The 26,801-nt window shown below is 54.1% G+C and overlaps 1 protein-coding gene across 10 annotated transcripts in view; it reads left to right on the top strand.

The window, feature by feature from the left end:
- Positions 1–26,801, top strand: part of Pitpnm2 (phosphatidylinositol transfer protein membrane associated 2) — a 115,946-nt gene that overhangs the window by 78,373 nt on the left and 10,772 nt on the right. For 9 of the 10 annotated variants that reach the window (XM_070024824.1, XM_070024822.1, XM_070024820.1 and 6 more), the window contains 11 exons: positions 5,729–5,905; positions 13,609–13,823; positions 15,397–15,518; positions 16,516–16,743; positions 20,039–20,344; positions 21,114–21,209; positions 22,535–22,639; positions 22,810–22,880; positions 25,276–25,523; positions 25,921–26,110; positions 26,290–26,409. In XM_070024824.1, the coding sequence (XP_069880925.1) occupies positions 5,828–5,905; positions 13,609–13,823; positions 15,397–15,518; positions 16,516–16,743; positions 20,039–20,344; positions 21,114–21,209; positions 22,535–22,639; positions 22,810–22,880; positions 25,276–25,523; positions 25,921–26,110; positions 26,290–26,409 (1,779 nt within the window). In that variant the 5' untranslated portion in view covers positions 5,729–5,827. Of the gene's footprint in view, positions 1–5,728; positions 5,906–13,608; positions 13,824–15,396; positions 15,519–16,515; positions 16,744–20,038; positions 20,345–21,113; positions 21,210–22,534; positions 22,640–22,809; positions 22,881–23,150; positions 23,274–25,275; positions 25,524–25,920; positions 26,111–26,289; positions 26,410–26,801 lie in introns of those variants that run through there. The other variant, XM_070024825.1, reaches the window with a different exon arrangement.

The raw sequence follows: 26,801 nt of genomic DNA, 5'->3' as shown, positions 1-26,801 counted from the left end.
TATAATACAATATATAATATATAATCAAGAATAGGAAGAAAGTTCAGAAGATAAATTTTATCTAATTTATTAATTTTATTTTTATGGCCAAGCTCTTCAGAATTAAGTTTGTCCCCGTTCTGGAAGAGGCAGTTGGATGTACCTGGCTGCCCTTCTTCCTGGGTGTCCTTCCCAGCAGAGGCTGTGGTAGCCAGATCGCAAGTGCAAAGGATGCCAAAACCCAGGCAGCAGTCCTTATACAAAGGCTGTGTAGCTGGGCGCCATTGGCTCATGCTGTCATCCCAGCTACTCAGGAGGCTGAGATCTGATGATCCCAGTCTGAAGCCAGCCCAGGCAGGAAAGTCTGTGAAACTCTTACCTCCAATTAACCACCAGAAAACCAGAAGTGGAGCTGTATCTCAAAAGTGGTAGAGCGCTAGCCTTGAGTGGGGAAGCTCAGTGATCGCACCCAGGCCCTGAGTTCAAGCCCCACAGCCCAGGCCCTGACATCAGGCCCTACAACTAACGAAAGAAAGAAAGAGAAAATTCTAGCTTAGAATTTAGTCATCTCACACAGACTGTAACCCAGGCATTGGACAACACAAAGTTATCTCTAAAAGAACAGACTTTTGTCTCAAGGGTTCAAGAATGTCTACAAATAACTTCCACTGAGAATGAGCACTTGTAGACTGAGGGGTAGCTCAATGGAAGAATGCTTGCCGAGCATACACGAGACTTTGGGGTCAATCTCAGCACCGCAAAACTTAAAAAAAAAAACAACTCCAAACTCCAAGGGATAACTTCAGATGCTGCAGTATTAAAGCCGTGGTGCACTTATATCAACAAAAGGCAAAGCCAAACTCAGTGCAGGGAACAAAAAGCCCTAGAGAATGATGAAGCAGATTTGGAAAGGAACCAAACAGGCCAGGTGCTGGCTCAGGCCTGTCATCCTAGATCCTCAGGAGACTGAAATCTGAGGTTCACCGTTCAAAGCCAGCCAGGGCAGGAAAGTCCATGAGACTCTTATCTCCAATTAACCACCTGAAAATCAGCAGTGGTGCTGTGGTTCAAGGTGGTAGAGCACTAGCTTTGAGCGAAAAAGCTCAGGGACAGCGCCCAGCCCTGAGTTCAAGCCCTGTGATGGACAAGAAAAAAGAAAAGAAAAAGAACCAAACAGAACTTTGTAATAGGAGACCAGTCATGGCTGAAGAAAGGATTCGTATGTGAAAGCCAAATACAAAACTAGAGAGAAAAGAAGCCATCCGCCATACAGGGAAGAGAAAGTCTAGCATTCATCTCATGAAGAGGTCAAGAAAGAGCAGAAAACCAAGCCAGGGTCTGCATGTGGGAGTGAGCTCTTGAAGATGGCTCATAGTGCTCTTGGGTGCTGTGCTTAGTGTAAGTTCTAGCCCAGCCCACGCTTGACTCAAGAAGTGATGGCAATCCCTTGCCTTCACTCCTCCTGCCTGAGGATTATGGACGAGCAGTTCCTGAAAACGGAGCAATCCTCCAGCTCGAGCTTTGAGACTGTTGAAGACTGTCCCAGACAGAGCCCCTTCCCTGCACTGTGTAACTCAAGAGAGAACCATTTGCACTGCAGTCTGAGAACGGCACCACTTGGAGTTGAGCGGTACACAGCTGCTGAACTAGGCCACCCAGCTAGTTCTGATGCCCTAGAGCTTTCCAGGGCTGACCAGTGGTTTCTTCATTTATGTGCTCTTTCTTCCCTCCTTCCCTCCCTGGAGAGGGATGGCCTCCATCCTCCGCTGGAAGTTTTTATGGGACAGTGAAAGGAAGTTAATAGCTCTATAAAGTAGAGCCAGTCACCTGGGAAGTTGTCCAGGCATGTTGTGTTCCTAGCAGCCCAGGGAGGCCTTGGTAGTAAAGGCCGCAGCGCTCAGAGCAAGAGACTGGAGTTAAGTTGCTCAAACACTGTGAGTGCCCCTGTCGTGCGTTCCCTGGGGATAACGGCTGGACCTTTTGTTGTCCCTAGGGACTGCGTAGTCCCCGGATCCAGCCCTTCTCCCTTGAGTTGAGCCTTGAGGACAGTTGTTAGCCCTGAGCTGCCCTGGATCTTTGCTTTAACTGAGAAACAGCCCTATCTAGCCAGAGTGCAGTGGTGGAGGAAAGGGGGTCTGGGCAGCTGGAGTGCAGTGGTGGAGGAAAGGGTCTGGGCTGGGGCCTGGGGCCACAGGCAGTCCCGCAGACGTGTCCCAGTGCCACCAGTACAGAGCCCTGTACACAGCCCACGGCCTGCGGCTGGGGAGGAGGGAAGGGGGAGCAGAGAAGAGCCAGGAATCTCCAGCAGCTCTGGCCCTGCCCAAATTTTTGTCTTCCAATTGTGGCAAACTCTACATAACCTACTAACCTATAATTTACCTTGTTGAGTATATTTTTTTGTGAGTGGTTCTGTGGCATTAAGAACATAAACCCTGCTGTGCAGCCTGAGCACCATTTACCTCCAGAATGAAGCTTTGTCCCATAAAACGAGTGCTCCTCACCCCTCCTCCTGCTTCCTGTGTCTGTGCGCTGGACTATTCCGATGCCCTGGGCAATGGAATCAACCGTACATGACCTTTGGGGACTGGTGGGTTTTTGTTTTTTTTCTTTTTTGTTGTGTTGTTGTTTCTCACTGTGTATTCCGGGCAGGCCTTGAACTCTCCCGGCTTCAGCATCCCCAGTGCTGGGATTACAGGCATACACCGCCATACCTGGTTTGAACTAGTATTTTTCACTTAGCTTAGTACCTTCAGGGCTCATCCATGTGGTTGCATGTATCAATACTTCCTTCTTAAGACTGAATATTATTTTCTGTCAGGCTTTAATGACTTGTCAGTACCATAATCCCCTCCCCCAGGACTCAGCCTCGGTTCCCAGTACCCTCAGCTCCCATCTGGCTCCTAGCAGGTGTCCAGTGAGCATTTGCTATGGGCATGCAGTTCAGACTGACTGGTGGTCTCCAGCAGACTGGATGGAGGTAGTTCCAGCAAGGCCCTGCCCCATGACGTGGGTTTCGGTCAGTGTCACGTCCTCACACAGGCTTTTCCTGCCCTTGTCCTCAGTCAAGGTCGAGGTGCTGGCAGCCAGGCCGGGGAGGAGTCATAAACCAGCATCCCTGATGTGCGGCTGTCCTTGGGCAGGGCGCCGCCTTCTCCAGTGCTGACTTGGGGTGAGGGATCACATGTGAAATTCCCCACAGAGTCCCACACCCCTGCCGTACCCCTAGGCGGCTGCCAGGCCGTGGGGTCTGGTGGCAAGTCCTGCAGTGACTTGGCAGTCACCCTGGCTTGTCACTCCAGCCCCACAGTGCGGAGATTTACAGCCTTCTGAGACTTCCAGTGACCACAGCAGTACGCAGGTCTTTGGGTCTCGCTGAGCCCACCTCTTTACCATCCAGGGCCTGCTCCAAGGCCCTGGCAGACATGGAAAGACAAGGGCTCTGTCCTCTGCTCAGTACCTTCTTTTTCCTGCCCTGCCTAGGAAAGCAGGAGAGCTGGAAGAGAGAATCCCAGCCTCAGTCTCCGCCTTCATAAGGTGAAGGTTGTTGGTGCTAGTCTTCGTTTGGGCGCCCAGAGTCTGTGAGGTGAAGGTGGAGCTGCCTTGGGGTAGGGCTGGAGGACTGGGCAGGATGCGGCCTCTCCTTCCTAGAGACTGCTGGTCAGTGCTGACCATCCGGGCGCATCCAGAGCAGCCCAGGCCTAGGGCTGCTCTCTCCTCTGCCCTGCAGGTGGCCTCTCACCTCCTTCATCCCTACACGCAGAGGGATTGGGGGCAGCCATAGGGCTGCCTTCCATACCCTCCTGGCTCCCAGCCTGGGGAGCAGAGGGCCAAGGAGGGGCCTTCCTAACCAGCAGGAAGGTTCTAGTGTGCATGAGTCACTGCATCCCAGGGATCCCTTCTTTCTCATACTACCCTTCCCGAGTCTGCCAAATTAGGTGTCTGCTGGCCTGGCTTCGGGCAGCTTCCATACTGAGTAGAGTGCAGCTGAACTGCCTGTGGATGCCTTCCATTCTAAGCCCCGTCCCTGACGTCAAACTTGAGCTAATCCTGAAAAAACTCTTCCCCCTTCCCTTCCTTCCTCCTAGTCAGGGTGTCTCCAGAAGCAACTCCTCCCTGCCAGCTCCTGGGGTCCCGGAGCCAAACCCTAAATATCTTCACTAAATCTTTCCCAACTGGCCAGCTCCAGGCCGTGGTTTGGCTCTGCCCTTCCCTTTGAAGCCCGCTCAGGAAGACCTCTGCGCTCCAGGCCCAGGAGGAAGCGAATTCCGCGTAAGCCAGAGCCAGAGATAAGCTGTGTGTACCTCACGTCAGGCAGCCAGGCGTGGGTTGTGATGGCTATCATGTTTCTGTGACATATCCCCTCCCCACGCGTCCATCCAGGAGAGTTCTGGTAAATGCGCTACTCGATGTTATTAGAGAGCCACTAATGCTTTAGTGCCAGCTGAGGTTTACCTGCCCTGTGGAGATCAGGGCCTCCTTAGCCTCCCTATAGCAGGCTTTCTAAAGTACACCCTAGCTCTGCCCTCCTGGCCTCAGATGCCTGGAATAGCATGGAAGCTTCAGGCGACCCAGCAGTACTTGCACAAAGCCTCGGCCATCAGGACATGGATCATACAGGCAGCAGCGTCTGGTGGAGGGGGGATCAAGCACTGAGCAAGTGTGGTTATCTTTTAAAGTTGATTGCATTAAGTGCTAACCTTCAAGTATCAAGTATAGTCTTAGTCATCTTAAAAAGAAGTTGTGCCCGGCGTGATAATGAAGGCCTATAATCCCAGCAGCCCCGAGACAGGCAGCAAGATAGTGAGTTTCAGGACAGTGTGCACTACATAGACCCTGGTTTGTTTGGTTTTTGGGGGGAGATGGTATAGGGTCTTGAATTCCTGTTTGGCTTTTTCACTCAAAGCCAACACTCTACCACTGGAGCTGCTGCTCCACTTCTGGCTTTTTGCTAGTTGAGGATAAGAGTTCTCACAGGCTTTCCTTCCTGGGCTGGCTTTGAACAGCAATCCTCAGATCTCAGCCTCCTAAGTAGCTAGGATTATAGGTATGAGCCACCAATGCCCAGGTGGGACCCTGTCTTGAAAGAGGAAAAAAAAAATGAGTTGGTCTGAGCACTCTGCTGGCTTATCTGATTTAATCTCTTCTACCTCTAAGACCTAGCGCAGTGTTGTCATTGGAAACGGAGCTGTGTGTGGTTGGGTAGAACTGGAACCAAGCTTGAGCTTGTCCTGCGCCAGTGTGTGGCGATGCTGCGTACATCACGTGTGACAGGGCTGGTTGCCTCAGCAGTCCGGCTCCATGCCGAGATTGTATTCCTTGCCTCTGTTCGTTTCATTTGTCCTGCCTTCTTCCTCATGACCAGCCACTGGGACGTGCGCCACAGGGGAACTGAGGCTGTGGCTAGCTGGGATTGTAAGGCAAAAAGCACAGTGCCCCTCCTCCAAGGTGCGGAGCAGGCTGCCCACCCTTCACTTTCCTGAGGCTGTGGTGATTGGAGAGCTCTCGCTCCTGCCCGCAGCCCCTCACGATTGCTTAGCAAACAAGGAAACAGCTGAGGCCAGAGAAGTGAGGAATTTGCTGCAGGTCACACTGTTCAGAACCAGAATTCTAGCCTCGGGTCTAGACCGGAGCTTTTCCCTGCTATGTAAGCACCAGCCAGCCTTCGCAGAATGTGACTGTGCTCTCTCTCTCTCCCTCTCTCCCTCTTTCCCTCTCTCCTTCTCTCCTTCTCTCCCTCCCCCCCTCTCAGGGGTCCTTGGTGAATCCTATCATGGTTATTTAAGGAACCTTGCCTAGAAGTCCCCACACAAGCGCAGTTCCCCATCGCCGGGAAGGCGTGGACTCCAAGATGATTATAAAGGAATACCGGATTCCTCTGCCAATGACTGTGGAGGAGTACCGCATCGCCCAGCTCTACATGATACAGGTGAGTCCGGGGCGCTGCGGCAGGCCGGGTGCACAGGCACCTCTGGTTCCTGGTGAGGTCTGTCTTCCTGGCTTCATATGTCCAGCTCTTCCCTGTGCCCTCGTGCGGTGTGAGGGATGGGGGAATGCTGCTGTCTTTTCTTATATGTACACTAACCTCATCATGCCACCCGTGACCCGTCTGAGCTTGATGACCTCTGAGCTCCCATCTCTACCAACCATCAGTGTGGGAAGCTGGAGCAGACCCAGCATCGGCCCCTTGTGCCACAGTTAATGGACAGGGAAGTGTGATGCGGAGGAGTTATGACTTCACAGGAGCACACGACCTGGGCTTACACAGTCACGGCAGTGTGGAGTGTGGCTCATTTACTGTTGCACCTGAGTCTGAGGGTGCTGGGCTCTCTGAGGAGCCAGAGACCATCACCCTCTCCTGAGGACATTGCTAGGCTCCCTCAGTGCTGGCCAGCCTAGAGCATGGGCTTCACTGCTGAGCCCAGGCCCTCACTCTGCACTTTCTGCCCAGCCTGGTGGCTTTCCTTCACGCTGAGGGCCACACTGATTTTGAACATGGCTCTTCTGGGCATCTGGGTCAGCTTCTGGCTTCACTGCCCTCGGTTATGGCCTCACACTGGACCCTTGGCTCACGATGGGGGACAGGGAGCCACAGCTGGCAGCTGGATTCTTCTTGTGGGTTCATAGCCCCAGCCCAGATCAGGGAGGTGTTGTGAGCCCCCAGCAGATGGTGGAGGCCCAGCCACCGTCTGGGAGGGGCTTGAAGGCGCTGCCAGGGTTTAGCCAGGCTCCCGTCATGGGACACTCAGCTGGGAAGAGAACAGGAGGCGCCCTCGGCCTCTCTGAGGGGCTGTTTGCTTTCAGCTGCTTCAGAAGCGCCACTCAATTTCCTCTTGAACCACTTACCCCCTAATTATTTCTAGAGAGTAGGGAGAGGAAGAGGTTTAAATCAGGCCCTAGCTCTGAGCACTCTGGAAATAGCTCAGCCTGTTCAAGAACCAGACTCATCTGAAAAGCTGTCATTTGTCCCGTGGCTTCTCAATTCCCATCCCAGCAATGAGCCTCTGATCAGAGCAGGCAGAGCCGTACCTGGCCATGCTGACAGCCTCAGCCCCACCACACTGATTAGGAGTCTGACTGTGGACTGTTGGAGTCCAGAAGGACAGACGTCCAGCCTCTGGGAAGGGTCGTCCCAGGCTTTTCTTTTCTTTTCTTTTCTTTTTTTGGGGGTCCAGTCGTGGGGCCTGAACTCTGTCGTGGGGCCTGGGCGCTGTCCCTCAGCTCTTCAGCTCAAGGCTAGCGCTCTACCACTTGAGCCACAGCACCACTTCCGGCTTTTTTCTTTTTGCTTATGTGGTGCAGAGGAATCGAACCCAGGGCCTCATGCATGCAAGGCAAGTGCTCTACCACTGAGCCACCTTCCCAGCCCCGTCCCAGGCTTTTCTTAAGCTTAGAATCCACCCTCTCTGGGCTCCTCCACACACATTCCAGTCCTTCTCCTGATGAATGTAGCTGCTGACTGATCACGTGAGCATCACAGCTCATGCGATGCTCACACCTTCATCTGCCCTGCAGTTTGCTGGACCGGCACGTGCAGTGTCATTTGGTGACTACTGACCTGTGAACCAGGATTTTTTTTTTTTTTAATGTCGGTCGTGGACCTGAACTCTGGGCCTGGGCGCTGTCCCTCAGCTCTTCAGCTCAAGGCGAGCGCTCTACCGCTTGAGCCACAGCGCCACTTCCAGCTTTTTCTGTTTATGTGGTGCTGAGGAATCGAACCCAGGGCCTCAGGCATGCAAGGCAAGCACTCTACCACTGAGCCACCTTCCCAGCCCTGAACCAGGATTTTGGTAGATGTAAATGTCTCCCACCTCTCAGATCATGAGCATCAAACACTGGGCGTCCCTTTCACATGAACTGAGCCAGAGTGAACTCTTAGTGTTGGCTAGAGTCCTCTGCTGCTCTGAGCTTTCAGGCCTTTGTACTTCTGGTGAGCAAGCATGTGTGCACACACTAGCCAGGTTTCACCAGGAACCGTGTTTCATGCCAAGTGCTAGCATGCCCAGAGGGAGTGAAGGCTGGGAGCGTGTTTGGAACACACCAGCCCCTGTGAGGTGCTTGGCAACACTTTGCCAAGAGGGGCTCGAGGTGCTTACTCAGGACCCTGGACAGCTCAGAGGGCTGCTCCCTGCAGGGTTTCTCAGTGTTTGCCCCCTTTCCTCCTCAGCAGCCCCAGGACAGTGGCCTGTCTACCCACCCAGGTCACCATCAGTTGATAGGAGGCACCGCTTCCTGCGCCATGGCCTGACTGAGCTATGGCAGGCTCCTTCCCCACCCCCATCTTATGATATCCTTGGGGACCCTGGGGTCAGCCTGCTCCCGAGGATTGTCCCAGAGATGTAGTGGCAGTGGTTGAATCTTTACCAAGTATCTCCTGGGCAGAGGCTCCAGAGTGCCACGTGGGTCGCACAGACCAGGGCCTTCTAGCTCTGCTGTTACCAGCTGTGGTGCCCACGCCACTGAGCCACCACTGGATTCTCTATGAGTGGCTGGGTTGGTGACAGAAGCACAGTGCCCTGAGCCTGAAGGACATTGGCTGCGTTAGTCCCCGTGATACCCGCACAGTGGGTGTTGGGTGCTGTTCCTTCCAGCCCCTTACAGATAAGGAAGCTCAGGTGTCAGGGATCTTTTTTTTTTTTCTTTTTTTTTGTCGGTTGTGGGGCTTGAACTCTGGGCCTGGGCGCTGTCCCTCCGCTCTTCAGCTCAAGACTAGTGCTTTACCACTTGAGCCACAGCGCCACTTCCCCGTTTTCTGGTGGTTCATTAGAGATAGAGTCTCACAAACTTTCCTGCCCGGGCTGGCTTTGAACCGCGATCCTCAGATCTCAGCCTCCTGAGTAGCTAGGATTACAGGCGTGACCACCAGCGCCCGGAGACATCAGGGATCTTATCAGAGATGCACAGCTGACCCGCTGAGGCCACTCCTTGCCTGGAGACATGGCTGGCCCTTTCCACACGTGGGGCACGCTTGAGAGTCTCTTACCTTCTCTGAAGTCACAGCTTTAAGGACTGGAGCAGGAAACCCTCTGCCCTCGTTTTTCCTTACACAAGCCTACTCCTCCCCCACACTCACACCCATCCCCACATGCACACACAGCTTGAGTCCCCCTTGTGGACAGCCAGCTGGAGTGCTGTGATTAACTGAGAGTCAGGAAATGTCCTGCAGCTGCAGGTGTGGCTGTGCAGCATGATGCTGAAGCAGATGAGGCTCCCATTAGGTGACAAGCTGCAGCGAAAGCTTAGTCCTGGGCCATGGTGGATGCTCGCTTGGCTGGTTGACTAACGCCCTACTAACAATCCACATCCATATGTGGCTGGGAACATGGTTTGCTTGGAAGTAAGGTCTTTGTGTATCTACTTCGTTTTCTTTAGTCTCATAGCTCAGCCTGGCCTGGGCATGTTATGTAGCCCAGGCTGGCCTTAGATTCACACATTCACAGCATCTGCCCCCCGGAGTGCTGCCATTACAGGTGTACACCAGGCTGGACAGAGTTATTAGTTAAGGAATTTGAGAGATCATTTTGAGCTTAGGATGGGCCCTAAAATAACAGCTGTTCCCATAAGAAGGGCAAAAAGGAACCCAGGGAAGACCAGAGGCAGAGATAGGAGGAAGACTGTCATCACCCAGAGAAACCGGATTCCTGGGAGCTACCAGGAGCTAAAGAGGCAAGGAAGGGGCCTGGCTAGAGCTCTTGGCGAGAGGGGCTTGGTGATAGGCTGACCTTTCCAGGAGGCACCTGGAGACAGCGAGGCCTGGCCTGCCTGAGTGAGTGGCAACTTTTGTGTTTCTGCCCCCCCCAACCCCGCCCCATGATGCCAGAGTGGAAGGGCATTCCCTTGCCTTGCCCTTTTTCCAGTCCTCCATATCTTCCACTCTCAGAGACTTGTAGGTCCTCACCCCACCCCAAAGCAACCGGGGTTTGTTTTCTTACAATTCAGAGGCAGGCTGTTAGGGTAGAGAGCTCCTTCCATCTCTCCCAGCTGCTTTGGCAGCTTACTTGCCTAAATCTACAAGGACGCTCCTTCCAAACAAGGTCTCATGCTGAGGCTCTAGGTGGATATCGATCAAGGGGGTTGTATAGATTAGCAGCTATCCTCATTTTAACTGAAGATCCTTTTCCGGGCTGAGAAGGAGTTGGCCACAAAATTGGTTTAGTATTCATTTCTTTCTTTTTCTTTTGTCTGTTGTGGGGCTTGAACTCAGGGCCTGGGCACTGTCCCTGAGCTCTTTTTGCTCAAGACTACTGCTCTGCCTATGACTTTGAGCCACAGCTCCACTTCTGATTTTCTGGTGGTCAATTGGAGATAAGAGTTTCACAGATGGGCTGGGAAGGTGGCTCAGTGGTAGAGCGCTTGCCTTGCATGCTCGAGGCCCTGGGTTCGATTCCTCAGCACCACATAAGCAAAAAAAAGAAAAAAGCTGGAAGTGGCGCTGTGACTCAAGTGGTAGAGCGCTAGCCTTGAGCTGAAGAGCTGAGGGACAGTGCCCAGGCCCAGAGTTCAAGCCCCACGACCAGACCCAAAAAAAAAAAAAAAAGAGTTTCACAGATTTTTCTGCCCAGGCTGGGTTGGAACAGTGATTCTCAGATCTCTGCTTCCTGAATAGCTAGGATTACAGGCATGAGCCACCAGAGTCCAAGGATAGAATCCATTTATTATAGCAACATATGCTTACTAAAAACATCTGCTGTGGGCTGGTGAATTTTCCTTGAGACAGTTAAGGCTGTGTAGTCTGAGCAGGTCCTGGAGTCAAACAGACTTAGAGTCTTGCTCTGCTGTATAAAGTCATGCAACTAGGGACAAGTCACCACTGTCTATCCTAGACTCTATCATCTGCAGATTGAGGTCTGTGGTCCTGACATTGCTCTGGGGGTAACACAGGAAGTAAAGAAGACCATGCAGGCTGGGATTGTGGCTTAGTTGTAGAGTGCTTGCCTAGCATGCATGAAACCCTGGGTTCGATTCTTCAGTACCACATAAATAGAAAATGCCAGAAGTGGCACTGTGGCTCAAGTGGTAGAGTGCTAACCTTGAGCAAAAGAAGCTCATGGAGGGCTGGGAAGGTGGCTCAGTGGTAGAGTGCTTGCCTTGCATGCCAGAGGCCCTGGGTTCGATTCCTCAGCACCACATAAGCAAAAAGAAAAAAGCCGGAAGTGGTGCTGTGGCTCAAATGATAGAGCGCTAGCCTTGAGCTGAAGAGCTGAGGAACAGCGCCCAGGCCCAGAGTTCAGGCCCCACAACGGGACCCCCCGCCCCCCCCCAAAAAAAAAGAAGCTCAGGGACAGTGCCCAGGCCCTGAGTTCAAGACCCAGGACTGGCAATAAATAAATAAATAAATAAATAAGACCATGCATAGCTATGGCAGGAAGCCAGTGTGAGAAGCAGGAATGTAGATAGATCCCTGACTCAGGATCTGCTTGTGCTGTGAATCTGGTCCACAGTCCAGGAGCTTGGGGGCATGGGATATACACAGATGTCTAACCACATCTCTGGCCTCCACCAAGGCCTTTTTTTCCCCCTCATTTTATCCAAAGAGGTCCAGTCATTCTGGGTCCTGGTACTGGAGCACGTCCTTATGCCCTGCGGAGGTTGTATACTAAGAGCCGCTGTGTGCGCACTCACATCTGTGCACAGACACAGCTGCTGTTCAAGAGCTGACCGAAGATGGCCTTGGCTATGCCGTCATGTTGCCATAGAAACAGATGCTGGGTTTAAAGTCACCAGCACCTCAAACATAAGGTCTTTGAATAAGCAGAAAGCTGACCTCTGGACAGTGGGCAGGACAGTGGGGCCAGAGACACTTAAGTGATCCAGGTGATCCACATTTGACCCCCCCCTTTTTTTGTGGTACTGGGGCTTCAACCCAGAGCCTGGGTATTGTCCCTTAGCTTTTTTGCTCAACATTAGTGCTCTACCGCTTAAGCCACAGCTGCGCTTCCAGATTATTTGGGGATACTTAGATAAGAGTGAAATACAAGTCTCACAGCCTTTCTTGCCCTGGCTGGCTTCGAAGCACTGTCTTTAGATCTCAGCCTCCAGAGTAGCTAGAACTACAGGGGTGGCTTCCTTTTAGCTTCTTTTCAAGGTGTTTTAAAACACAGGAGTTAATTTCAATGAAGTCAAGTTTATCTGATTTTGTTTTGTTGCTTGTAATTTTGGTTTCATGGGTCCAAAACCGTGGTCTCATCCAAAGTCTTAAAGATGTATATGCTGTGTTTTCTTCTGAGGGTTTTAAATTTAATTCATCATGACCTTAGGGGACTTTGTGGCCCTCTGTGCTGTTGGGGGTCCTACCAAAATCCCTGCTGCTTTCCCTACTGTGCTGGCCTTCACTTGCTTCCTGTCCATGGCATTGTGCTTATATATCGTATTGAGTCTTTGCCTCTGGAGTCTTCTCCAAGACAGCTTGGGGGTGGAGGGGGGCGGGGAGATGGGAAAGGGTAACAAAGGGGGAGGCAACAATGCTTGATAAGAAATGTACTCAGTACCTTGCCCGTGCACCCTCTGTACAGTATTTTCACATTTAAAAAAAAAGAGACAGCTTCCATACACTCACTTTGAAGAACCCTGAGTAAGCACTTGTGCACTCCCATTCTCTCTCTCTCTCTCTCTCTCTCTCTCTCTCTCTCTCTCTCACACACACACACACACACACACACACACACACATACACACACACACTCAGAGGGGCCGCTTCAGTGACCCAGCCCAGCATAAGGTCACAGCCCTCATTCTCCCAAGTCATACTCTGAGCCCAGGACACCCTGGCTCTCTGATAGATGTCTCCTCCGTCCAGGGAACAGGAAGCCTGCTTCTTGCTGTGAGCTGGCTGCCTCCATCAGCTGTAAAGGAGATGTCAGGGTTATGGTCAGGAGAAGGTACAGCTCATCTGTGAGGCTGAGTCACACTTGGCAGCCAGTTTGTCCAGTAGGGCTATGGAGGGAGACCCTTGGAGGGGTTGGGGAAGAGCAGCAGGGCATGTGGTCGGTACCCAGCCAACAGCATCAGTGACTGATCTAGGACCAGGAAATTGAGCAGGGCAGAGAAACAGGCAACAGTTTAGGGGTTCAATGCACAAGTTTTCACCTCTGGTTAAATTTATTCGCAAGTATGTGCTCTTTCAGCTGCTATTGTTACTACAACTGCCTTCTTCGTTTCCTGTTTGTGTTGATTTTGTATCCTGCAACTTCTCTAAGCTCATTTACTTGGAGACTATTCCTTTGAGTTTTTAATATAAATTTAGATTATGTCATCAGTAAACTAAGATTATTTCACTTTTTCCTTTCTCATTTGATGCCTCATATTGCTTCTTTCATTTGCCTAATTACTGTAGCTAGCCTCTCCCATCCTGAACTGACAGGAGCAAGCAAGTTGGCATCCTCATCTTGTTCCTCATCTTGTGAGCAGTCAGGAGTCAGTGTGTCCTGGGGCTTAGAGAATGCCCTTGGAGAGCCTTGGAGCCCGTGGAGTCGAGGTCTAGAACTGAGGGGAGGCTTCTGCAGTGGCACAGGAGGAGGCAGCTTCATGGCCAGAGCCACTGCCCATCCCACACCTGGGCTTGGTTTCCCCCCCACCCCCCAGCCCATTCTACAGAGTCCCCTGACCACACATGACATTGCTTTGTCCCCACAGAAGAAGAGCCGAAATGAGACCCATGGCGAAGGCAGCGGTGTGGAGATCCTGGAAAACCGACCCTACACAGATGGTCCTGGCGGCTCTGGGCAGTACACACACAAGGTGTACCACGTGGGCATGCACATCCCCAGTTGGTTCCGCTCCATCTTGCCCAAGGCGGCCCTGCGAGTGGTGGAGGAATCCTGGAACGCCTACCCTTACACCAGAACCAGGTGCCGCTGCCTCTGCCCTCTCTTCCACATGCCACTTGGGGGCCGGGGGAGGAACTTCATGGGCTGGAACCTTCAGGTAGGCTTAATCAGTGCACCCCTAGGGCTCTGTCCCAGATAGGTGCCTGAAAGTTTCCCCAGGGCAACCATACACAGAAAAACCTATGTACTCTGGATGCTTCCCAGACTGCCCAGGGGTGGAGGCCACAAGGGCAGGAGTTGAGTGGGGGATACTGGACACTCCATTGCCATCTGGAAAATCCAGAGAATGCCAGCTCACTCCTAAGTTCTCCCAAGAAGCCCGATAGCCAGCCTGATGAAAGAAATGTGAACTGAGAATAGACCACATCGATGGCTCCGAGATCTTCAGTTCCTGTGACAGTGTTTACTGTGTCACGTGCTGGGCAGGGCTTTCCCTGGGACTCCTCCAAAGGGGGTCTTCACTTTGTGCCAAGTGCGTAGCTGAGTGCTGCTCCTCCCACCAGCCACCCTCTTGTGTAGAATGTTCCCCAACAGCCTCCCAGGGTACCTGCTTTCCTCAGACACAGGAAGTGCTGAACCTCGGGAGCTCTACTCTAGCCCAGAGAGGAGCTGTTACCCCAGAAAGGTGGCTGGGCCCAGACCCCTCCACCCTGCAGAATGCCAGCTGCCATACTGTGCTTGCCTAATACCATACCATGAGCACCTGGACACCAGATACAAGCCTTCTAGAAGCAGCTCTCCCTGCTGCCCCCTCCCCCTTTCCCCCCCCCCCAACCTTCTCTTCTTCCTTCTTCCTTCTTTCTTCTTTTTTCGCCTGTCCTAGGGCTTGAACTCTGGGCCTGGGAGCTTTCCCTGAGCTCATTTTGCTCAAGACTGGCACTCTTTCACTTGAGCCACTTCTGGCTTTTTCTGTGATTCATTGAAGATAAGACTTGCCTAACTGGGCTGGCTTCAAACCGTGACCCTCAGATCTTAACTTCCAGAGTAGCTAGGATTACAGGTGTGAGCCACTGGTACTTGGTCAACCCCCTCTTCTTTGTTTTTTTTTTTTTGTTGTTGTTGGTCGTGGGGCCTGAACTCTGGGCCTGGGCGCTGTCCCTCAGCTCTTCAGCTCAAGGCGAGCGCTCTACCACTTGAGCTACAGCGCCACTTCCAGTTTTCTGGTGGTTTATTGGAGATAGGAGTCTCACGGTCTCTCCTGCCTGGGCTGGCTTTGAACCGCGATCCTCAGATCTCAGCCTCCTGAGTAGCTAGGATTACAGGCGTGAGCCACCAGCGCCCGGCTTTGTTTGGGGTTTTTTTTTAACTGTATTTTTTTTTCTTTTCTTTTTTGGTACTGGGGATCGAACCCAGGACGTTGCACTTGCTAGGCAAGCGCTTGCCACTGAGCTACATCCCAGCCCCCAAGCCCCTCTTCTTAAACCCATCCCTCTCCCAGGGCTGTTCTTGGGACAAGGTGAAGGTCCAGGGCATGGATGGAGCTGTTGCATCTCAGACAACCACACCCTCCTTCCTTTCCCACCTTATTCCTACTCCAAAAGGCAGCCTCAGCCCCTCCCTGCACTGTCCCAGTGGACACTGTGCTTCCCCTCAGGTTCACCTGCCCCTTCGTGGAGAAGTTCTCCATCGACATTGAGACTTATTATAAGACTGATGCTGGGGAAAATCCTGATGTGTTCAGCCTGTCCCCTGTGGAGAAGAACCAGCTGATAACAGGTGAGCAGGAGGACCAGCCCTGCAGGGCCCCTCAGCCCTACCCTCCTAGGAGCAGTAAGTGTCAGAGCCTGAGAGTGAGGCAGGAGAGACCTCTGGGATCCTGACGTGAACTCCATGTCTAAAGGCCTCTCACACTCAGAGCCCTTCCCTGTATGCCACCAGTGCACATGTGCACTCAGGGCAGTGTAGTCTTCGAGAGCCATCTCAGGCTGACAGCCACGTGGGCCAGGGGGTGTGGCACATAACAGGGCCCATGTCCCCTTGCAGCATGTGGCCTCTCTTCTCCTTCAGCCGCTGTCACTTTGCACAAAGCAGGCCCCATTTGTTGAATCTTTTTTAAAAGAGGCCAAAGATCAGGATTTTCATGCGAAATCTTCCAGTTCTGAAACATTGGCCACTAATGAAAAATTGCTAAATAGACTTAGGCTGATCAAACAAAACACATCTGTGGGCCAAATGCAGTTCTGCAGTCCCGTCTTCCCAGATGGGTTTTGTAATTAGTCAGCCAGGCTGGGTCCCTTCCAGCCAGCTTAAAAGCCCTATATGTAACAGGGCTGACCTGGCTCAGGGTGGTTGGGTACCTGGCCAGCATTTCTAGCTGTATCCCATCACTCCTGGGAGAACTGTCCTCCCTCCCCCATACACGCATCCTGGCCTTTCCCAAGACCCCATCAGTGCTACTGGGACACTTGGCCTCGCACACCCACTCTTGTAGCCAAAACACCCCCGTGCTAGCCTCCTCACCCGTCTCTGCCCCATCATTCTCCAGGAAAGCTCGCCCTCTGATGCACCCTAGCTCACTGCCTCACCTCCCTGCTCTGCATGATGTCAGGGTGCACACAGACTCTGGGTTTCCCTGACCTGACTTCCAGAAAGATGGCCGGGAAGCCTCACTGTCCTTCCACATGGCAGAACCAGCCTTCGGGGCAGACAGAGTCCTAGGGGGTACAGGGTGAAGGTCAGGCAGATATGCCCACTTGCAGGGTTGTCCCCACAGACTTCATCGACATCGTCAAGGACCCTGTTCCCCCCAACGAGTATAAGACTGAGGAAGATCCTAAGCTGTTCCAGTCAGTCAAGACCCATCGGGGCCCGCTGTCGGACAATTGGATTGAGGAGTACAAGAGGCGCCTCCTCCCCATCATGTGTGCCTACAAGCTCTGCAAGGTGGAGTTCCGCTACTGGGGCATGCAGTCCAAGATCGAGAGGTTCATCCACGATACAGGTGAGCTCACCTCAGGCCGCCTGCACTGGATGTCTGCCTGAGATTCTCAACCCCCATTTCTTTCCTGAAAGGTGACCCCAAAACCTGTGTCCCCATCCTGGGACCACCTGTGCTTGCAGTCCAATGCCTAGAGGTCCCCAACCTGGCTGTGTCTGATAGCATGTAGTCTAGACCCCACTCAGGCCAGAAGCCCCAGCAAGGACAGCAGGGACCAAGGCCTCTGACTCGAGCCTTCGTGTTCTCTACCTGAGGAGACCCAGACCCCAGGTTCAGCCCGCAGCTGTGCCTCCACCACAGACTTGAGAGCCAGGCAACAGAGCAACTCAGTCTTTTTTTTTTTTTTTGGGTCCGGTCCGTGGGGCCTGAACTCTGTCTGGGCCTGGGCGCTGTCCCTCAGCTCTTCAGCTCAAGGCTAGTGCTGTACCACTTGAGCCGCAGCGCCACTTCCGGCTTTTTTCTTTCTGCTTATGTGGTGCTGAGGAATCGAACCCAGGGCCTCTGGCATGCAAGGCAAGCGCTCTACCACTGAGCCTCCTTCCCAGCCCCAGCAACTCAGTCTTTGTAATGCCTTTTACACACACACAGGCCTGCGCAGAGCAGGTGCCCATAATTGCCTGAGAGCTTCCAGCCCAGTGAGTGCTCGCTGAGGCTCCACCCTCTTTTCAGCCTCTTGGCTGCTGCCTATCCCCTCGTGGCAAGACATGAGTTCCCAGGCTAGTCCCACGCCAGACTCACGGCCTGCGAGACACCCTGGGCAGATACCTCCTGATGCCTTGACCAAGGACAGCTTACTTTAGACGTGGACAGAGCCACACCATTGAGAACACACTTCAGCCTTGTCACACACACCCAGGACGACCCTGTTCACACAGCAGGGAACAGAGACCTGGCTTTGGGCTGCATCCCGAACAAATGTTCTATACCCTGGTGGTAGAGGTGTCTCATTAGCTGGGCTCCTGCAGTGCCGGTGCTGGGACCCAAGAGTGGCTCTGTGCCCGCAGCAGATGCAGTGTGGCCAGGGCCTTGATGGTGTGTGGTGGCGTGGCCAGCTCTACCCCAGGGCCGACTCTCAGGCATGTGCACTGTGTTAATGTCTGTTGCAGGAGCCAGGAAGGGTGATCAGAGGAAAAAGATGTATCCTGTCCCACTGGCTACCTAACCACATGGGAATCGAGATGACCTAAGCCAGGCTCCCCATTACCCAGAGCTCACAGGCAGGGACCCATTTCCCCAACTCTCAGGCCCAGGCCAGGAGGACATCACCCTAGAAACAGCCCAGGTGTCAGGCCTGCCTGCCAGCCTAGGCCTCACACCTCCTGTTGTGGGCCCTACTTCCTAAGGTGGGAGTGATCTTCACCTCACTGAGGACATGGGGTAGGCTGGGCGAGGGATTCAGCAGCCCTGCGCAGTCTGCCCCAGCCCTGCCCCCCTCCCCCACGCCTCAAGGAGAGAACGAGGCTGGTCAGTGCCATGTCTCGCCCACCTCAGGGTCCAGCCAGGACGTAGACAGCGCCAGCTGATGGAGGGGAGTGCGAGGAAGGAGGAGGATGTATGCCCTGAGAGCCAGCCACCATTCCTTCTGGGTTTGGCCACTAGTGAGACTCACACACATTCCAGAATGTTCAGAGTCACAAAACAGAAAAACAGTGCAAACGAGCCAAAGGCCCGCTGGCAGGAAAAGGAGTACATGAAATGTGGTGTCGCAAATACATAAACACTGCACTGCAGCCAGCCCAGTGCCCTTGAGCTCCACAGGAGTGCAGACACGGATAAAACTCGCCAGAGAAGCAAGCGGCAGAAAACACACATGGCAGAACACGCGTGCACATTTCAGAACAGCCAAAGCAGTCCCACACATTGTGCAGGAAAACACAATACACCTTGTGATAAAGCCAAGCAACACAGGTAACACGTTCAGGACGGGCTCTCCAGGGAGTGTGTGCGGGAGCCTGACTGGGCACTCCGCCGGAGGAGTAGACACGGGTTGATGGCCTCTTTTATTTTCTGTGAATATTTGTGGGGGGGGGTGAGGAGTCACTTTTGGTTTGGTTGTAGTTGTGGGGATTGAGCTCAGGGCTTTCTCATGGTTTGCTCAGCAACCTGGCATGATGGCGCACACCCTCTGGTTCATGTGGAAGAGAGCAGTTAGGTCAGCCTTGAAACACGTGTTCATTCAAGGTGTCACATCACCCCAGAAGTGACCTGTCTTCGCCATCTCCACTCCCACCCTTGCTAAAGCCTCCCCACTGTGCTGTCTGTCTCTGTGGCTCCTCAGCTACTCCTTATGCCTTAAAAGGTATGTTATTAACTCAGGCATAGTGGGACATACCTGTAATCCCAGCACTCAGGAGGCAGGATGATTTAAATTTAAATCAGCCTAAGCTACATAGACTTTATATATATTAGTATATCCTATCGTGTATATATAATATATCCCTGGGAGGTTTTTTGTACGGGTCCTGGGGCTTGAACCCAGAGCCTGGGTACTGTCCCTGAACTTTTTTGCTCAAGGTGAGCTAGCACTCTACCACTTGAACCACAGCTTTCCACTTTTGGTTTTTTTGGTGCTTAATTGGAGATCAGAGTCTCACAGACTTTCCTGCCCGGGCTGGCTTTGAACCATGATCCTCAGATCTCAGCCTCCTGAGCTGCTGATAACCAGCTCATGTATAATATATTCTTATCTATCACATGCAAATAACATATCCTACTGGTGGCATTTTAAAGAGGAGGCACAATCCATTGTGAATTTGAACTTCTGTAGTAAAAGCAGAGCTGGCACTAGTCGAGAGACTTGGGAAGTCCTATTCTACTTCCGGAGACAGAACTCTCCCTAAATTAATTGTGGCTTCTGACCAAACACGTTACTGAGGAGGCACTTCTGCTTTAATGGCAGAAACACTGTCCCCTTGATTTACAGGCAGAGAAACTGAAGCATACATGAGCCATGGTTTGTAATTTTTGTTTTTTGGGTCAGTCATGTGGCTTGAACTCTGGGCCTGGGCTCTGTCCCTGAGTTCTTTTACTCAAGTCTAGACCTCTACAACTTTGAACCACAGCACCACTTCTGGTTTTCTGGTGGTTCATTGGAGATAAGAGTCTCATGGACTTCCCTTCCAGGATTGGCTTTGAATTGTGATCCTCAGATCTCAGGCTCCTGAGTAGCTAGAATTACAGGCATGAGCCACTTACATCCAGCTCGTGATTTGCAGTTTGAGTGCAGCTGGACCTGGGCAAGCGCTGCTGTGGGCCATCTCTGACCCGGAGCCCTCCTCTGCCCCCTGCCCCCCTGCAGGCTTGCGGCGGGTAATGGTACGGGCCCACCGGCAGGCCTGGTGCTGGCAGGATGAGTGGTACGGGCTGAGCATGGAAAACATCCGTGAGCTGGAGAGGGAGGCACAGCTCATGCTGTCCCGCAAGATGGCCCAGTTCACCGATGATGAGGGAGCTATGGAGCTTGCCAAGGACCACACCACCCAGGACCAGGCATCTGGGGTGCCACCTGAGCCCAGCAGCAGCAACGGGGAGCCCCTGGTGGGGCGGGGCCTCAAGAAGCAGTGGTCCACATCCTCCAAGTCTTCACGGTCATCCAAGCGGGGAGGTGAGCTTCTGTGCCTGCCAGCCCCTGTGCCAGGATCCCTGACTTTTGGTACAGGGCCTTCCCTTCCTTCCTCGCCCTTCCACATGGACAGTGTGGGACTCAGCCCCCTGGGGGCAGAGCTCTTCTCTGACACCAGGCTCCGGGCAATGAAGCTGGGACCTTCACCCAGCAGGCCCCAGACATCTACATAGCCCAGAGCAAGACAGACAGCAGCTAGATGGGTCTGGGTCTGGCTCATGTGGAGGGGCCTGGCCACCCAATGGGGCCCTACATGGCATCAGATTCTAGGAAAAGGAAGCAGGCCCCCTGTGCAGCCCTGCCTGCCCTCTGCAAGCCCGCTTTTCCAGCCCTGTGTGTCTGGCTGGCCCTAGGCCCAGCTGTGAGAGCAGATCCACATCTCCCCTGCCGACCCTGCAGTGCACACCATTGTGTACTGTGCTATGGCCAAATTTAAGGGGTTGGTTCATGGTTCAGACCCATGTGAGCAAGCATATGTCCTGGGTTTAACACACCGTGCCTGCCTGTGCCTATACTCCCGCTAGACACGGCAGGAGCTCCTTTTGAAGAAGCTTCTACCCAGATAGGCCCAGTGCACTTGACTCTCTTTTTGTTCTCTTCCATCTCCGGTGAAGTTTCCTGGGTGAGGGGACAGCCTCTGAGCATGCCTGCCTAGCCTTTTGTGGTTTCCTTCACACCTCCTTGCCTGCCATGGTAGGCTGCTGGGCCCTCCCCTGAAAGCCAGAGGTCAATGTGGGGTTTTGCCTTCTAGCCAGCCCTTCCCGCCACAGCATCTCGGAGTGGAGGATGCAGAGCATCGCCAGGGACTCAGACGAGAGTTCAGACGATGAGTTCTTCGATGCTCATGGTAGGTTGGAGATGCCTGTACCCTTAGGGTCTTCCTGGGAAAGGTGGGGCCTGCTGCTATACAGGGGACAGCCTAGGGGCTGGGAACGGGGCATGGAGGACTCGATGACATCACCAGGGGCCCAGCTTCTTTGAGTCTGGGGTATCAGCTCACCCTGGCCAGACAGCAGGATGTGCTGTGGGCCTGGCAGGAGGAGAGTTCTCTCTTAAAACCCCCCAAAAGAGATACACAATGTTCTGTATTTGTATTTTATTTTATACTTACCTTCTTTGTCTTGATTAAATACAATTAATACATGCTAAATTAAATATGCACATAATGTAGACACTTAGAAAATGTAATAAGCAGAGAATAGATGAGCTTCCGATTCCCCCACTAATCCCAAAATGACACTGCAAGCACACAGCCCGCAGCTTGCTGGCGCTGCAAGATGAAAGTGCCCGCGTCCTCTCACAGCCCTCAGAGGGGCCGGCCGGCAGGCAGGCAGACAGCCCAGGGAGACGGGTCCCCCACGGGCGAGAGCCGAGCCAGGCTCGCTGCTGCAGCAGAACAGGAGCTCAGAAAGAGACAGGGACTTGCCCACAGATGCACAGCAGTTAGGGACACTGTGAGCCTTCTTGTTGCCGCCACCATAGCTTCGGGGGGCAGAGGAGTTCCCAAGTGTGGCATCTTCGTTAACTGGCCAGCGGGACACACTTAGGGACAGGGTTAAGTGGTAGAGCACCTAGTGCTGAAATAAAAACCAAAGACATCAACTACTTGGGAGGCAGAGGAAGGAGTTTCAAGCCAGCCCTGGCCAAGTTAGATGCTCTAACAACAAATAAACAGATCCAAAGGGCTAGAGGTATATAGTTTTAATAGTCAGCATGAGGCTCTGGTTCAGATGCCTAGTACTGGGGCATAGGGAGGCATCAACTGATGGATTGGTAAAAGAACCAGGTTTAGCCATCTAAAGGAAGGGAGCATGGAAATACCCCAGGGTGATGAGCCTTGAACTCAAGCATGATGCTACATGGGGTTCAGTTGATGGGAGAGGAGGAGATAGATTGGTTCCTGGTGGCCAAGGCGAGAGTGAGGACTGGCTGTCGTGGGTGATGGAGCCATTCCACAGTTAGGGAATGGCAATGTTGGCACGGCGCCGGGAATGTACCCACTGCCACTTTGAAATAGTTTAAATGGTCCATTTTAGTAGTATATGTATGTTATCACAATTTTAAAAAGTCGGTTGTGTGAGGGCATGACCAACCTCCAGGGAAGAGAGAGCAGAGCCCAGCACACAGGTCTTCCCCCTGGCTCCCACCCCAATGAAGGTTTTCTCCTCCCAGAGGACCTGTCCGACTCGGAGGAGATGTTCCCCAAGGACATCACCAAGTGGAGCTCCAATGATCTCGTGGACAAAGTGGAGAGCCCAGAGCCAGAGGACACACAGGGTGACCAGCTTGGGGGGTGCGGGGTGCCCCGAGCCAGGGAACATGCAGGGTGGCCAACTTAGTGTACAGTGCTGGGTCCCCTGGGCCCCAAGCTCCTCTTATCAGAGTTATAGCCTTGGACCAGGCTGCCCTGCTACACCTCAGCTCAGATTGTAGCTTCTGTTTTGCAGACAGTCTGTACCGCCAGAGCAGCCCAGAGTTCAGGGTGGCCTCCAGCGTGGAGCAGCTGAACATCATCGAGGTAGGTGCAGAGCCAGGGTTATGCTGCCTGCGGCTGCAAGGAGGGGTAGGGTGCAGAGGCCTGGCTTCAGGGAGCTGCACCATAGCATCACGTCCCTGCCCCGCCAGGCAATGCCAGGGTGCCCTGTCCTCACGGCCTTGCTAGGGAGGTATCTGCCAGCCACACCACCCTCCCCAACCCCAAGACGTAAGGACAGCAGATAGCCCTCAAGATCTTGACCAAGCTCCACTTGTGGGAAAGAAAGTAAAATGAGAAACTTATAAATTCCAGATGAAAAATAAGATCTTCACCTTGTGCCTATGCCCAGCCTGCCTGCTGTCCCTGAAGATAAAAAGACGGAAGGAAAGGACGCAAAAGCCATCTAGGCAGAAGTGATGTGGCATGGCCTTCAAGGTGGCGTGTGGAGTCAGGCAGAGCTCAGTGTATCAATAAAGCCGTCTCTGTGGAGCTTGCGTCCCCTTTGGGGGTTCTTTGCTGGCGCCCGTGCCCTTTTCTTCCACCTGCGGGCAGTCAGAGCTGTTTGCACTGGGCGCAGGAGCCATCCTGTGGTCACCACACTGCCCTGGCCCCAAGAATCCTCAGGTGGAGATGGCATCTCTGTGGGGGACTCAGGTCCCTCGGGAAGGTCTGGGGAGGAGAATCCACACCTCTCTCCACTTGTGGGGTCCTCTGTTTTGAGGTCTGAGGTCTCAGTGGGCTTTTCTGGAGGGGCAGGTAGAAGGGCGTGGTTTCAAGGTGCTGCCTGGTGGCTGAGGCAGCTGCACACAGCTCTGACTGCCCCGGAGGGAGGCGCGGGGCCGGGCTGGGATCTGCCTCGGGGTGTGCGTGGGACCCGCATGATCCCGGGCCGTCACCATCCAAGTCAGACCCCCTGCTGGCAATAACCCTCAAACTGGAACCTTCCCCGTGGAAGGGGGACAGCCTCGCGGAAACACTGACGAGGGGCCCTGGCTCTCCAGAGCTGGCCCCGGCACGCGGGGTGGGGGTGGGGTGCTGTTCCCTCCGGAGCTCAGGGGAGGTGAAATTCCCTGCTGAGTCCAGCCAGCGTGTGCAGGATTCTCTTGGCCCCGAGGCGCAGACCCGCTCATCCCCAGATGAGTTAGCACCACCGGACTAGCTCCCTAACCCTAACCCGGGGCCAGGCGGCCAGCACAGGCTGCCCAAACGTCCTTGTCACACGAGCCTACGGCTATCCAGCTGTTCCCCTAACCTGGGCAGGCCATCTGTGGGGACAGATGTTATCCTGCCCTGTGACCCACAGCTGGTTTCCATCAGCAACTTTCCCCAGCCCACTCTCCCACTGTGGATGTATCATGTACTCTTCTGTGGCCCCTCCCAGGCCCATGTCACACGAAGCTTACATAGGAGCCAGTGGGGTGGCTCCTGCGAACAGGACCGTGGCCTGAGTTGGGCTGTTTGGGAGAGCCCTGAGCTTTGGCAGCAGCTGTGATCCAGTCTGGCTTGGTGCTGACACTCAGTGTGTCCAGAGTGATGCTAGCTCAGTCCCTGGGCCTCTCCTCTCCATCACTTCTCTGAAGTGAATTCCTAGATGTCATTCTGGGTTGCCGTTAGACCTCAGGTAGATGTGGCCAGCGAGAAGGAGGTAGGACCCTGTAGTCAGGCAGACAGAGGTGCCTGAGGAAGGCATGAGGCCCTGCCTCTGCCACGATGTCTCTGCGCTTGGGAATCTTGGTCTTACAGAATCCCAGGAATGGCAGGGGCTAGGGTCCAAGGAGCTCTTAGAGGAACTCAGAGCCGGGCTCTGAGTCAGCGATGGCCTTGACTGCTCAAGCCCAGATAATCCATGTCTAGAAGCATACTGGGCAGCAGACCCCACCCCCACCCCGAGGCCAAGGCCAGCCTGGGCCTCTGTTTTCTCTGCAGCCGAGAGCCCAAGCAGAAACAGCTACCTGAGCCATGAAGGAAGAGGAGCTAGTGCTTTTGGAGAGACAGACCCTCCCTCGTGTGCCTTCCGCCTTTCCCCACAGGGGCCTAGTCTCTGCAGGGACCCCAAGGAGGAGCCTAGGCCACAAACCCCAGTCCCCCTAGCTAGATACAAAATCAGGGCGCTCAGCCGGGCACCGGTGGCTCACGCCTGTAATCCTAGCTACTCAGGAGGCTGAGATCTGGGGATCACAGTTCAAAGCCAGCCCGGGCAGGAAAAGTCCGTGAGACCACTCAGAAAACCAGAAGTGGCGCTGTGGCTCAAGTGGTAGAGCACTAGCTTTGAGCTGAAGAGCTGAGGGACAGCACCCAGGCCCAGAGTTCAAGCCCCAGGACCGACCAAAAACAAAAAACAACTCAGGGCTCTCAGCTGGAGCAGTTGGGTCAAGACAGGCCTCCCCCAAAGCGAGAAGGCTCTAGACACCAGTGACACCCACTCCCGCCCACGCAGGATGAGGTGAGCCAGCCACTGGCCACACCGCCCTCCAAGATCCACGTGCTGCTGCTGGTGCTGCATGGAGGCACCATCCTGGACACGGGCGCCGGGGACCCCAGCTCCAAGCAGGGTGATGCCAACACCATCGCCAACGTGTTCGACACAGTCATGCGTGTGCACTACCCCAGCGCACTGGGCCACCTTGCCATCCGCCTGGTACCGTGCCCTCCCATCTGCGCTGACGCCTTTGCCCTTGTCTCCAAGTGAGTGGCTTTTGCCCACTGGCACCTGTCCTAGCCCTCCGTGTCCCAGAGCATCACGGGGCTTCTCCAGGATGGGATCCCTGCCCGGATGTCCTGTCCTGCCACCCAGCCCTCTGCCTGCCCAGAGGCAGCAGAACCTGTGCAGACATGCAGAGCTTCAGTTCCGGGAGGATGGGCCAAGGTCAAGCCTCCATTTCCAGTTCTGTAGCGGGATGCTGACCTGCCTCCATCTACTAGGGGCCCTGGTCCCCTGAGCCTGCCCAGGGCCTGGTCCAGGAGCATCTCCATTTGCACTTGGGAATGGGCAGCTCTAGCCTGCTGCCCAGGGCCAGGGAAAAGGCCCTTTGGGTTGGGCTGAGGCCACCTTCCTTCTCCTGACCCAGCCTCTCACCCCTAGCTTGAGTCCCTACGGCCATGACGAGGGCTGTCTGTCCAGCAGTCAGGACCACATCCCCCTAGCTGCCCTGCCACTGCTGGCCACTTCCTCGCCCCAGTACCAGGAGGCAGTTGCCACGGTGATTCAGCGGGCCAACCTGGCCTATGGGGATTTCCTTAAGTCCCAGGAGGGCATGACCTTCAATGGGCAGGTGAGTGGAGGACAGAGGAGAAGACCCTGTAGGGTGGGCTGGCCAGAGGACCAGGGGTGTCCCCTTCAACACCCACAGTGGACACCCAGACCCCTGGGCCCTTGCTGACTCCAGGTCGGCCTGATTGGGGACTGTGTTGGGAGAGGGCGTGGCCCTCAATGGGACCCTCCTGCCTCCAGGTCTGCCTGATTGGGGACTGTGTTGGGGGCATCCTGGCATTCGATGCCTTATGCTACAGCAGCCAGCCCGTGTCAGAGAGTCAGAGCAGCAGTCGCCGAGGCAGTGTGGTCAGTGTGCAGGTACCTAAGCAGGGGGAACAGCGTGGGAGGATGCTCCATTGGCCCCAAACCTTCACCAAGGTCTGCAGTTTCCTATGTGCCGTGTAGAACGGCCACACTGCCTGCTGCAGGCCACCAAGCTATCACCTTGGCCCCCTGCTGCCCCCTGAGCAGAGCCCAACAAAGACCTCAAGAGCTGACTTGGTCATCACCCAGCCCAGATCCATTCATTTTGTGCATTTGGCAAACTGTCTAAGCCCCTGAACCCCTGCAGTAACTCTCCACCAGGCCAGGATCTGAGGGCTGGGAGAGGCGCAGGAGAATGGAGGATGTCCACTTAGGACTGAGGCTGAGGAGTCAGAAAAGCTCTACCCTGGTACAAAGGAGTCGGGAGCATTTCTTGGGAACTTGAT

Source organism: Dipodomys merriami, unplaced genomic scaffold (genome assembly GCF_024711535.1).
Source record: "Dipodomys merriami isolate MVZ:Mamm:240054 unplaced genomic scaffold, mDipMer1.0.p SCAF_163, whole genome shotgun sequence".
Taxonomy (NCBI): Eukaryota; Metazoa; Chordata; class Mammalia; order Rodentia; family Heteromyidae; genus Dipodomys; species Dipodomys merriami.
Note: the sequence above shows the minus strand (reverse complement) of the source record. Positions and strands in the feature narration are given on the sequence as shown.